General features: G+C 37.2%; 1 protein-coding gene across 1 annotated transcript in view; it reads right to left on the reverse strand.

Moving 5' to 3' along the window:
- The window catches only part of LOC124805294 (protein unc-13 homolog B), a 473,759-nt gene that overhangs the window by 409,968 nt on the left and 49,607 nt on the right, over window positions 1–14,184 (reverse strand). Inside the window, exon 4 of the mRNA XM_047265806.1 lies at window positions 1,298–1,418. Coding sequence (XP_047121762.1) covers window positions 1,298–1,418 — 121 coding nt within the window. The remainder of the gene's footprint in view (window positions 1–1,297; window positions 1,419–14,184) is intronic.

Raw genomic sequence — 14,184 nt, forward strand, 5'->3', positions numbered from 1 at the left:
TTTAACCATTCAATTTAAGCAAATAAAGGTTTCATTTGCAGTAACTATAAAGATGGCTCACAGTACGGCATTCAAATACATTGAAATTGATTGCCATTAAGAGTGGTTTTACGTGGCCAATTGTATTGGTGCTTTTACTGGTAGTTTAGAAAACCAGTTCATACTCTTTACCACACACTATCCCAAAAACAAAAAATGTTGTACATTCTGAAGCTTTGTAATAGCATTATTTACAAAAAAGGATTCTTTTTCGTTCACATTCTATACAATTAATTGTACTATTGAGTACCATGCCTTCAAAGTGGCTGAAGTCACAACTAGCAGGAATTTGCACATTGACACAATTGCCAGGGATACCTCAGATTGGGACATATATCACATTTGCATAGATATTAAGCAATTCTGAATCAATGCTGGATTCACTACTACAGTACATTTCTTCTTGTAAGTATGTGGTTTTACTTTTTATATGTACAATATGACATATTACTTTTGTGACATTCATGCTAATTTTAGTTATCATTTTGTTGATGCCAGATAGTCACTACACCACTAGTTAGATAACTATCTGTTAATTACTGGCACAGTCATTGTTATAGCATTAATCTGGAAAAGAAATTCCAGCTGGGGGAAAAAACCCTAGCACACCTCCTTACAATATACACATTGTATGTTACGCTAGGATATATGACATTCATTTTTTCAGTGACATAGAGGCAAGTATCAATTTTTAAGGTTGGTAGGGGAGTATGGAACATTGTCATAATCAATATAAAGCCTATTAACATAATTCACTTCTTTAAGGTATAAGAAAATTGTAGCTTGATTCTGGGTGTATTTGCTGATGTAAACAAACACGTAAGTTGGGCACACGGTGAATGTGATGCTGATTCAGTGAAGCTACGGAATAAAAGAAAGTGCATCTAAGTACTAATTAAAATAAAATACATCTTGGGGAATGTGGTAGCTAAAGAAATTCATACTTTGCACATGGCAGCTGAAGCATTTAAGATGTAGCCAACAAAAATATGGCACTGATGAAAATATGTACTAAACCAACTGAAGATGAGTGAAAACCCAAAACATGTCTCAGCACAAATAAGGCTACATAAAAAAATCGGTGGTTGCTGTATATCTTCAAGTAGCAATTTTCTTCATTATAACTGCAGTAGGCACTTACAGAATGATTTATTGTTGCCAATATTGTGAGTTACTTATAACACCAGATTAACAAAATGTAATTAACTTTTTATATCAAAAGGAAATTCTCTGTGCTCCAATAAGATGTCTCTCCTACCTGATAAGTTCAAATATTTCTGGTTTCTCTCGTTCTCTCTGCTTCATACGTTCTTTCATGGCAGTGATGATACTATTTGCTTTGTCTTCAGCTCCATGTTTTGAACTCTTCTCAGCAGCCCCTGTGTGATAATAAGAAAGGTTAATATTTATTCAGATAAATTTGCTTGTGAAAAACTGCTGATACATATTAATTTTATGTATTTAGCAATTAGTAAATATACAACTTACTTACTCTTTTGTTTGAATAAAATAACTTTGAAATTGGTAAAGGAGCTAGGCAAATTTTGTGAAGCAGTCATTATTGAATAATTTTCATCCTGTATATGTTTGTTTTGTTACCACACCTACATGAGACCACAGTTGGTTCACATACTGCTCACCATCCAACCAAACAAAAGACAAAATATATGGGACAACTAGAACATTTATGCTAAGGAGAAGATACAAATGTAAAAACAAATTACATGCATAGCTAAAAATATGTATATAGTATTTCCAGTACAAATTATTATTTTATTATTATGTCAAACTTACAAAATATGAGACTTAAGCAAAACCATACAAAACCTGAAATAATAGAAAATAATAAAATTGAACACACAAACATAAAAGAATCAATAATTATTTTTCAGCACAAACTTAAAAATGTCCTAGATTCAGTGATTACAAAACTTTTCATTAGTCAAACAACATAACTGAGAAATTCAAAAAAGAAGTACATACATTCACAGTCTTCTCTTACCTAGATTATGTATGTTTTAGCAGTGATATGTTTGAAATATACGGTAATAGCAGCCTCAAATAACTTTATGAAAGTAGAAATGCTAACTTTACTTTCAAATGTTCCTTTACAAAATAAGACCAAGAAACATTGCCCCAGGTTAATTCTCACACCATTGAAAAATGAGTGATGCAGACATTAGCAATGCTCGATCAGTGACAGAATGCATCTGTACCCTGTACTGGTACCTCTGCCAGAAAAAAAATCAGAACCAAAGATTTTGAGATATTGTATGATAACTTTTACTGTTGTTGAGGCAAAACTACTGTATTCACACTTTTCAAGTGCTCAGAAATCCATTACAATACAGTTCACTGGATATTAGTATCAGTGGCATTGAGAAACAGTTACAAGCTAAAATAACTGAAATTGTAGAATGTGCCAGGATTCAATGGAATCCCTACAACATATAATACAGAATTCATGGTTGACTTAGCCTCTCCTTGATCCATAATATACTATATATCTATTGAGAAAAAAATGTGTCCAGAAGTTGGAATAAAGCACATCTACAAGAGGGGTAGTGGAAGTGATCTGCAAAACTGTCATCCAAAATCTTAGAACATATTCTGAGTTCAAATGTAATGAAGTATCTCAAAGAGAATGACCTCCTCCCTGCCTACCAGCATGGATCCAATACCAATTCATGTGATACCAACTTTTCTAACATTACATTTGGAAAGTCCTAAAACAACTTACTTCAACTACATTTGCACACAGAATCATTTCAAGTCATGGGGAGAGATAAATCAGTAATTTGATTTGTTTTGCATATTGCCATTCAGTAACGTCTAATGGAATAATGTTTCAGGGTAACTCATCTTTAAGAAAGAAGGTATTCTTTGCTGAAATATGTACTGCAAGAAAAATATGTGGTACTCACCCATTATCATCTTGTAGATATCTGTTTACGGAGTTGGGCATTTTGACTACTGCTTCATAGTACATTTATTCCCTCATGAAGTTTGTTGTAAATAATCCACTGCAGTTTGAAAGGAACAGTGATGTACATAATTACAATGCCAGTTGTCTTTAGCACAAAAAGGGGTATGCTACTGTAGTGCCCCGAGAATTTTACGAAAGTCTGGAGACACTTGTGTTCCATCCGTTTTGAAAACACGTTATTTTAAAGCAGGGCGTAAGGATGAGCATGGGATACTGCACTCATTTATTGTTTGTGCAGCGAAACTGGAGGAGAGATAATTCGTCGGCACTGGCAAGTGTTCAGCGCAACCTGTCAAGAAAAGCAAATACGCCCCAGAAACTCCGTGGCCAGCTGCAAAGAGTAATGTAGCATTGTATTGTTAAAAAACAAATGGAGAGACTTGAAATAGTGACTGTTTACTATACATTGAACTGCTGTTGAGAGTACGTGGACTGGATGTGGATAGTCAGCCACAATAAAAGCTTATGTATTAATTATGTTAAAAAATGTGTAATTAACTTATTCTGGGTGCCCGGTAATGTGTGGGCTTATGTCATGAAGTTTAGTTGTTTTTTTGTACAAAGTGGAAATAAATATGTTCTGGTGCATTGAATGATATTCCAAGAGTAGTGTATTTTTTAAATAAGAAGAGAGAGAGAGAGAATGAGAGAGTGAAAATTTCCCCTTCCTAGCAGTGAAATCTTCGGAGAAGCGTCCTGTGCTAGCAGAAGACATCGGTGCTGCAAGAAAGCAGAACCAGCATTCTTCAACAACCAAGTCCACAAAAATGTTTAAGCTGTATAGAGAGAGCTTAACATTACACCAGGCCACTGCAAGAACGTGGCGACTGTAAAGAAAGGACCTGAGAAAAAAGGGGAAGTATTAAAGAAGTTATAAGAAAAAGAAAAAAAACAGTTGGGAGTTGCCATAGCAACCGATAACAGCGAGGCTGAAGAGCGATTCCATGATACTTATGCAGAAATATTGTGTTGATAAATGGTGAAATGATTAAGGGAATCAAGAAAATCACACAACGCTGCAGTTAGTCTCAAATCGCCGACGCCGCAATCTACAAATGCTGACGCCGCCATACACCAATGCTGACACCACCATACACCAACGCCGACGTCCCATCACACCAATGCCAAAGCCGCCGTCCACATAAACCGATGCCGCCGTCTACCTACGCCGATGCCACCATCCACCTAAGCCAACGCCACCGTCCATCGACGCTGACACCACCGTACACGGGTGCTGACGACGCGTTACACCAACGCCGGGTGAGCTACTACTGACCTTTGATTGTTTGTGAAGTGTGGGGGTTGTGGAAATAAGCGAGTGTACTTTTAATGATAACTAGATTAAAGGCAAAACAAAACACAATGGAGAAAGAACATCAATCCATAGAGTTTGTTGGGGCTATGGGAATTTAAAAACAGGGGCCAGATCTAGGCAAAGGTTTATCAAAGCACAGTTTGAATCACAGAACACAAAACAGGACGAACTGAAGGCAGAATTAAACTCTAAGTTAGATTTGTAAAACACAAAACTAGAGGCTCAAGTTAATATCCCTCGTAATCAGATGCAAGAATAGGAAAAAGAATTTTCTGATTCCCTGAGTGAACAGACAAATATTTTATTTAAGGATTTAGAACAAAGAAATGAAGCTCATCTAAAAGAGTTAGATCAAAAATTAGAATATGATGTAGACTGTAAATGTAGTAATTTGGAAACACAATTTAATGAAAAATACGACTCTTTGAAAAATGTATGTAACGTTACATTTGATGTGGTCGAACGAGAATTAACTCTGCTAAAAACCAATATCCAGAAACAAGTTGCTCCCCCTAGTACAGGCGCAAATTTCAGTGGTCAAATCACCATAGAACAGAACTTCAAAGAAAAGTTAATGACTGCAGTGCTTATAAATTCGAATGGCTTAGAAGAACAAGTAGAAGAATAATAGGACGAAAGTTAGAAGAGAAACTAAGTGCTGATATCTCTTCGCCTATAGTAACTTCTGATTTAGATAACACCAAAAGAGTCTTAGAAACGTTGAGGAAAGAATTCAAGCTTATGCAGTAGAAACTAGAGAAAGGTACAGTTTCCCAAAGTATTACATTAAATAAGGACATGATAACTGATTTGCAATGGGGATCAAATTGAGGCTTTTCGAGACAGTTTCCTAAATGCAAACCAGATGGGGAGGTACACCCCACCCATTTCTTAAAATGGTTTAACCAAGCCATACCTAAAAGTTGGGAGGATGCTAAGAAAATAGAGTTTGCGGTAGGTTATTTGGAGGGTGAAGCTTCAGAATGGGGCACAGTAAATATTGAAAACTTCACATCCTGGGAAGATTTTCAGAGAAAGTTTAAGGAAAAATATTGGTCTTCAAGTGCACAAGAGAAGTTGATCTCAGATTTGTGGGATCCTAAATACTATAGTAATGCCTGGGGTACAATGCGCAAGTATTTTGACTGGCATTTGACAAGGGTGAAATATTTAGATCGACCAATGGAAGAAGAGGGGTTGATTAGAATTTTAATAAGACGTCTACCTACTTATGCTAGAAAAGATATTCTATGCAGTAGGTGGAAAACGGTGGTGGAACTGTTGTTCTTTGTAGATGCACTCGATGGAATCAATAAAGACAGGAACGAGAACTTGCATGCGCAAGAAAATCTGAATTTTAGGAGGAATAATATGAATCATAATAACCAGTCAAAGCCTTATGAATCCAATCTTGCCTGAGTCCACCGACATAGTAGGAATGTAAATAGAGGGGTTGCTCACGAGGACCATTAACGACCAACCTTGGTCCAGTAACTACGCAGGAATTCGTGCCCAACAACAGCTGTGGAACAGGGGGTAATGCAGTTCCAACGTTTGGAGATCATCCCATGGTTGCTACCCATGAGGAAAACGTGGAGCGATCTCGACACAGAGCGGGGCCCAGGTCGTCAAAATACATTGAGAGGCCTAAATAAGAGGGTACAGGTTTCCTTTATGCATGAAGTACCTACCAAGGAGTGGCTACTGCTGGAGGAAGCAGACAAAATAACTACACCACCACAACCCATTATAACAGGAGACATAGAAAACCACAAAGTAGACATATTCATCAATTTTGGTAGTGAAGTATCACTTATTTCTAAGGAATACTTTCATACATTAAAAACTAAAAGTAATTTACCTGTTTTACCAGTAACTGGGGTATACATAGTTGGTATAACGAAATAAGAGTAAGGTTGTTAAATACGAAACCTTGGCACACTGCCATATAAGTGATATGACGTTTCAACAACCTTTGCTAGTAGTGGAAGACATAATCAGAGACATATTGTTTGATTTAGACTGGTTAACTGATTACAATGTTAAACTAAATTTTGATGAGAACTGTATTTATGTGGGGGAACCCGAGAATAAACATTGCATTACGTTTGTGACGGACAGCAATATATATAATCAAACATCTGAACACCAAAGATTACAATTAACCGTGTCAGCTCAGCTGTCTCCTGAGATAGAGTTAACTAATACTGCATGTCCACAAGATGACTTTCACAAAAAGGTAAGTGAATCTGAAGTGTTAAATATTGAAAAGCAAACGGATTTAGTGAGAATTTTGTCTAAATACCATTCAGTATTTCCAGAGAATCTGGGTACCGTGAGCGATAATGTTTCCAAATTTAAGATTAAGGATGAGACTCTGTTTTTTTGCAAACCATACCCTATATCTATAAGTCTTAAAGAAGCAGTTATGGAGGAGATTAATAAAATGATTGATGAAGATATAATATAAAGAAGTATGAGTGTCTATAATAATCCCTTAGTAGTAGTGATAAAAGCTACAGGTGAAGTGAGACTGGTGCTGGATGCACACACTCTCAAATGTCATGTTGAAACTGAAAGAGATTGTCTGGTTAATATAGATGAATTATTAACTAAATTTAAGGATGCCCAGTATTTTAGCTCTGTTGATCTGATGGCTGTGTACTGGCAAATCCCGCTACATCCCGATTCAAAAAAGTAAACTGCTTTTTTGTTCGATGGAAAATCTCACCACTTTGATATACTACCTTTTGGACTAAATATATCAGTATCGGTATTTATAAGAGCACTTGATAAGGCTATTGGATGAGAGTTATTGAAAGAACTAGTGATTTATGTGGATTACATCTTGATTATTTCACCTACTTGGGAAGAATATTGTAGGACATTGAAATAAACTTTGCCCCGATTTAAAGAAAAGGGTATCACCCTAAAGTTAAGCAAATCTCACTTTGCAAAGCAGGAATTAAAGTTTTTAGGACACATTGTGGGAGTAAAAGGCATTAAACCAGACCCAGAGAGAATCGAGGCTATTAAAAACTGCCCATCTCCTCAAGCTTAAGCTAAAGGAACAAGGGGGGAACGAAGTTCTGTTCACAGCTTTAGTAGTACAAAATAATATGAATGGAGATAAAAAGAAATAGATATTATGCCAGAGGTATCAAGTCAAATAAGTTTCTGATGAATAATAGGATTGTGCAGACCGAATAGCCCAAAGAAAAGAAATAAAGTTACAACCATTGACGAAACAAATTTAGTTATGAAGGCTATATAAGTGAGCTGTAAGCAATGAACAAGCGAAGAATTTAAGCAGGTAGGCTGAAGGACTCAGGAGGAGGAAAGGAGAGGTACATAGAAATTTTACCTGGAAATTTTAAATAAAATTGTGTGCAGAGGAATACGAAAGAGGCAAGACTATGAATCATTGTTAGAGAAGATAGGGAGGGCACATCCGATATAGATGAAATGAGAGAAAGAGAGGCAGGTAGGCAGACCCAGAGGAGGCTGACCTATACTGAGCGAGCAGGGGCACCAAAAAGGGATTGACCTGTACCATAGTTTAGTATAAATGGAAGGGGCATACCTACCCAAGGATGAGGAAGAAGATGTTTTCATAGTATCAACCCCTACATAGACTGGAACCCAAAGGAAAGGGTGGTATAGTGACCTGTGATTGTAGTGGAAAGTTTCACCTGGTAAATTTGAATTCTAAAATTTTTTAAATAGAAAAGACGAGTCCTGCCTCAGGGGATAGAAAAAAGAGAAAACCCCAGTACAAAAAAAAAGAGAGAGAGAGAGAGAGAGAGAGAGAGAGAGAGAGAGAGAGAGAGAGAGAGAAAGGGGGGGGGGGGGGGTGAGGGATTTAGTTTGCTCAATCCTGGAAGCAAGAGTAGATATATCTATTGGAAATAGCAACAGCTTTATGAAATAACGGAGATGGAAGAGAGTTTTTGTACCTAATGTTTTTATGTAGTACAAAGTAACAAGATAAGTGTTAAGAAAAAAAATTATTAAAATATATGTTGTGCGCAAAATACAAGTGTTCGAGCTAAGGGGAGAGATATGTAGTGCCCCCAGAATTTTACGAAAGTCTGGAGACACTCGTGTTCCAGCCGTTTCGAACACGCATTATTTTAATGCAGGGCATAAGAATGAGCGAAGAGTAATGTAGCATTGTATTGTTAAAAAACAAATGGAGAGACTCGAAATAGTGACTGTTTATTAGACGGTGAACTGCTGTTGAGAGTACATGGACTGGACGTGGATAGTCAGCCATGATAAAAGCTTATGTATTAAATGTGTTCAAAAATGTGTAATTAACTGAATCTGGGTGTCCGGTAATGTGTGGGCTTACATCATAAAGTTTAGTTGTTTTTTTGTGCAAAGTGGAAATAAATATGTTCTGGTGCATTGAATGATATTCCAAGAGTAGCGTATTTTTTAAATAAGAAGAGAGAGAGAGAATGAGAGAGTGAAAATTTCCCCTTCCTAGCAGTGAAATCTTTGGAGAAGCGTCCAGTGCTAGCAGAAGACATCGGTGCTGCAAGAAAGCAGAACCAGAATTCTTCAACAAGTAAGTCCATGAAAACATTTAAGCTGTATAGAGAGAGCTTAACATTACACCGGGCCACAGCACTATGCTGAAATGAAATGAAATGTCATGTGGCTAAGGTGTCCCATCAGGTAGACTGGTCACCTCGTGCAAGTCTTTTGAGTTGATGTCACTTCAGCAACTTACATGTCGATGATGATGATGATGATGGTGATGGTGACAACACAACACCCAGTCCCTGAGCAGAGAAAATCTCTGACCCAGCCGGGAATCACACCTGGGCCCCCTGGTACAGCATTCCGTTGTGCTGACCACTCAGCTATCGGGGCGGACTGTGCTAGGCTGTAACTATAATTTCTGATCACTTACCCAGTGATATAAAATGTCTGACAGGTAGCAAAGTAAAAGCTGAAAACAAACTGAAAAAGTTTCTGCTTGACCACTCCTTCTTTCCCTTAGAATATTTTCTTCTGCTGTAATGTGGTGGACACGAATAACTAACTCACACCTGCATATTTTCTTTAAAAAAACTTACAAACATTCAGCATGTAGCCATACTTGCAACATACTTTGTGGTGTGCGAATGTAAAATAACACGTTTCACATCATTATGATTTATCATGCAAATGACCTATGGTACATGAAACTTAAAAATAAATAAGCAATAATCTAACTGAAATCTACAGGATGAAGTAATTTGGTTTATGCAGTATTTCTTGACTTCTGAAAGGTGGTAATGCATCAGTACTTATTACTGAGAGTATAATCATACAACATGTAAAAAAAAGTCTGACTGCATTGAGAATTGCTTTGATGGGAGGATGCAGCATGTTATCTTGGACAGACAATCATCGACAGATGTGGAAGAGACTTCATGAATACCCTAGGGAAGTGTATTGGGAATCTTGCCATTTAAGCTGTATATTAATGACCTGGCATATGATGCAATGATCTGTAATGAAGTTCTATCCAAACAATGCTATACAATATTAAGCCAGATTGTGATAAGATTTTTAAACTGATGCAAAGATTGGCATTGCTGCTCAGGGACTGGGTGTTGTGTTGTCACCATTGCTTTAAATGTACAGAAATTATAACTGAGCACTATACAAGATGAAGAAATTTAGAATCCTATGACTATAATATCAATGACACGCGACTGAGATCTACTTCTATATCTACATCCATACTCTGCAGACCACTGTGAAGTGCATTCCAGAGGGTACTTCCAACTGTACCATTTATGAGTCTTTTCCCATACCATTCATGTATGGAGCACAGCAAGAACAACAGTTTAAATGCCTCTATGCACACTATAATTAGTTTAATCTTGTCCTCATGATCATTACAGGTGGGATGTGTAGGGGGTTGTGTTATATTCCTACCATCACCATCTTTTCCGGGATAGTTGTATCTACCTTCAAGAGCCTGCTAGTTCAGTTTCTACAGAATCTCTGTGACACTCTTCCACAGATCAAACAAACCTGTGACCACTCATGCTGTCCTCCTCTGTGTAATTTCAAAATCCCATTTAGTCCTATTTGGTACAAATTCTACAAACCTGAGCAATATTCTCTAATGGGTCACATAGTGATTAGTAAGTAATCTCCTAAGTAGACTGACTGCATTTCCCTCATATTCCACCAATAAATTGAAATCTGCCACCTACTTTACCTACAACCAAGCCAATGAGATCATTTCATACCCACACAAAATGTTACATCCAGGTATTTCTGAGCTGATCAGTTCCAATTGTAACTCAGTGATACTGTAATCCTACGATACATAGTTTTTCATTTTTTAAGCATTTTTTAACATTTAAAGAAAGCTGACAATCTTTGCACCACTCTGAAATCTTATCAAGATCTGACAGAATATCTGTGCAGTTTTTTCAGACAGTACTCCATTATCGATTACTGTCTGTGAAAAGTCTAAGGTCATTATACAAAAAGAACAACAGGGACCCCAACACACTTCCAAGGAACACCCTCAAAATTATTTCCACTTTTTTCTACATCTGTCGACAACTCTCCATCCGAAATAACATGCTGCATCTTTCCTACCAGAAAATCCTCAACCCAGTCACAAATTTCGCTTCATATCTCATATGACTGTACTTTTTCCAATAAGCATATATATGGTATTGAATCAAATTCTCCTACAAAACTGAGAAATACTAGGTCTACTTGGCTGCCCTGATCCATGGCTTTCAGAATGTCATGTGAGAAAGATGTGATTTGTATTTCACATGATTGATATTTTTCAAATCCATGCCGCTTAGCATTCTATTCGAGATATGTCATGTTTGAGCTCAGAACATGTTTGAAGATTCTACAATCAATGGATGTCAAGGATATTAGTCGGAAGTTTTGTGGATTACTTCTACTATCCTTCACTTAGGTGGTTCTCACTTGTGCTTTCTTCCTGGCTACTAGGCATGGATTTTTGTTTGAAAACTCTGCAGTAGATAATTAGAAGAGGGGCTAACTCAGGTGAATATTTGGTATAGAATCTGACAGGGATTCTACTGGGCCCTGCAGCTTTCAATTTTAGGGAATTCAGATGTTTCTCAATGGCACTAACATTAATATCTATACTACTCATCTCAAACAAACACTTTAATCTTTCTGTGAGATGTATAATTTCTCTTATTTTATTTCCCCATCTGATATCTGAAATGGTTTCCTGGTGTTGATCTTAACTTGGAAACTCTTAGTTTTGTCTTTGGTCACAGCCTTGGCTGTACCATTCTTTAACATGACTTCAGTAATCTGGAGTTCTCTCAAAACCTTTTCTACTTCCTTTTCCTGATGTCTTTATAAGATGGTAAATCACAGCATCATCTGCAAACTGTCAATGAGGGCTACTCAGATTGTCTCCTAAATCGTTTTATTAGATGGGGAACAGCAGATGGCCTACAATACTTCCTTGCAAATGCCAGATACCACTTCTGTTTTACTCAATGATTTTTTGTTGATGACTATATACTGTGACTTTCCTGACAGGAAATCATAAATCCAGTTGCACAACTAAGACAACACTCCCCACACAAAAAATTTAGTTAAAGTTGCTTGTGAGTAACTTCTTGTTTACTGCAGTCATCTGACACATTCATTTGGAAATAACACTAAAATGTTTACAGATGCACATTTGCAGCTATACTGCTACAAGAAAGTAACATCAACACCTGAATGACTAATTCGGTTGCTCTGTGAATGAAACTGACTGTCGCAGCATTTGGGAAAGAGATTCTCATAGTCTATCTTGTAACTAATGGCTAGCTGCTCAAAGAGAGAATGAATCTTGTTGGCTGCTAGCAGTTAATGGTGTGGGATACACAGAACAGCTGAAATGCCTTCCTACATGATGTGAACTATATTCAGTGATCCAGAATCATAGGAGTTCTCTTTGGAGCTGACAGAACTTGAAACAAAGAGAGATGACAGAGACTCAAACACTAGGATAATGAAATAGCCTCAATCTGCCACTATCCTTCTTCAAGGGACATAGAAACTTGAGTATTCAGGCAGTCTAGAAAGTCTATGATACGTTTGCATGTAACGGAGTTTCCTTTATCCAACTTGTGAGTTCTCAATTTTAGGCTTAATATTTATGACTGATGAACAACAGTTCTTCTTTCTCCATTTCTTAATATCTGGATCTCTGCCTTTATGCTTCATATTACTCTCCCAGATAAGTCTCAATGCAATGTGTCACTCACAAGGCCTTGTATTTTAAAATCATTTACAGCTTACCAACATTCGGTACTCATTTTTCTTGGTAGCCTATTACCTCCAGCAGCTTTTTGGTCTGTGAAAAAATCTCTGCTATTTATTGTAAAATTAAGCATCTTGTTCCAAATGTAGAAAAATCTGTTGATGCAGATGAGTAGGAAACACAATTTTGTAATGTTCCAATACGGTATTAGGGTGTGGTGTTTGTCAAGTAGATTGAATATTTCAGCATAACGTTGCAGAGCAATATCAAATGAAATGAGCAAATAAGATCAGTAGTAGGGAATACAACTGGTCAACTTTGGTTGATTGGGAGAATTCTACAAAAGTGTACCTCATCTATTAATAAGAATGCATAGAAAACATCAGAGTTGACACAAGTTTCCCCAAGTGATATTCCCTGATATTTCCCTGATTTACAGACAAGTTTTGGCATTTTTCCCTGACAAATTCTGAGATCTCAAGGGTAAGTAAAAATGTAAGTTGACAAAAAAAAATGTAAGGCCTTTTTTATTTCTAAACGTCTGAGCAAAAATGTTGAATACTAACAGCAACATATTTTGTAATGAACTGTTTTTAGATAGAGAAAGTGCCCCAAATTGTAAATATGTTTCATTAAGACCACTGATGTTATTTTATTTCAATAAAGTGAAACACATTTGATGACAAAAATACACATTTTGTTGGAGTCACAACACAGATTTAAAATACCTTCACTGCTTCCAGAAATAACCTGAGAAGAACGTAGGCCTCTTGAACGAAATGTATAAGGTGTGGAAGAGTTATGTAAACTAACACTATGGGTGACCACCAGTAAAATATTGCTTCTACTATGTTCATTAGTGTTGGTTATTACCCACTGTGTTATGTCTCTTACTTTACAGGTATTATGTGATTTTTCTTTCAAGAAATGCATGAGTACATTGCATACAAACTTCTAGCAACCGTCACAATTGTCTTCTTCTTATTGTCCATACTTTCTAATACATTAACTACTTTTGGGGTGCCAAAATGTACTAGAATAAATAAAATGTCTATAAAACGCTGCACTCTAGAATGTGGTGAGACAGTCACAATTCCTGAAATCCATCGCCCATGGCCTCTGGCCTGCTGAGGGGCACCACAGCCCTGGGTTCATGGATCAACCATGAAAATTCACCACACTGTGCCACAGACAGACAGACCTGGCCTGTGAGCAGATTGACAACACTACATCTAACAGGCAGCTCCTGCACATTAGTGGGAACTATGCGTTTGAGATCGGCAGGCCCGATCCATTAGAGATACCCACAGAAATGGCCTACAGTTTTGGCCCGTCATGGTAGTCCATTCGTGTGGCCAGATACTCACGTCTCACAGACACCACATTGATGAAATGAGACTGCAGTGATCACCCACACAACAGATAACTTGCGCATACACTATGAGAATCAATAGTAACGACGATAGTCAGCAACTCACTGTAGAGATGATCACTGAGCGACAGACAGGCACACAGAAAAGACAACCACACTCTCACAACTAAATTTTTGGCTACTGCCTTTGTCAGAAAATGAGA

This window comes from Schistocerca piceifrons, chromosome 7, assembly GCF_021461385.2.
Source record: "Schistocerca piceifrons isolate TAMUIC-IGC-003096 chromosome 7, iqSchPice1.1, whole genome shotgun sequence".
Lineage (NCBI taxonomy): Eukaryota > Metazoa > Arthropoda > Insecta > Orthoptera > Acrididae > Schistocerca > Schistocerca piceifrons.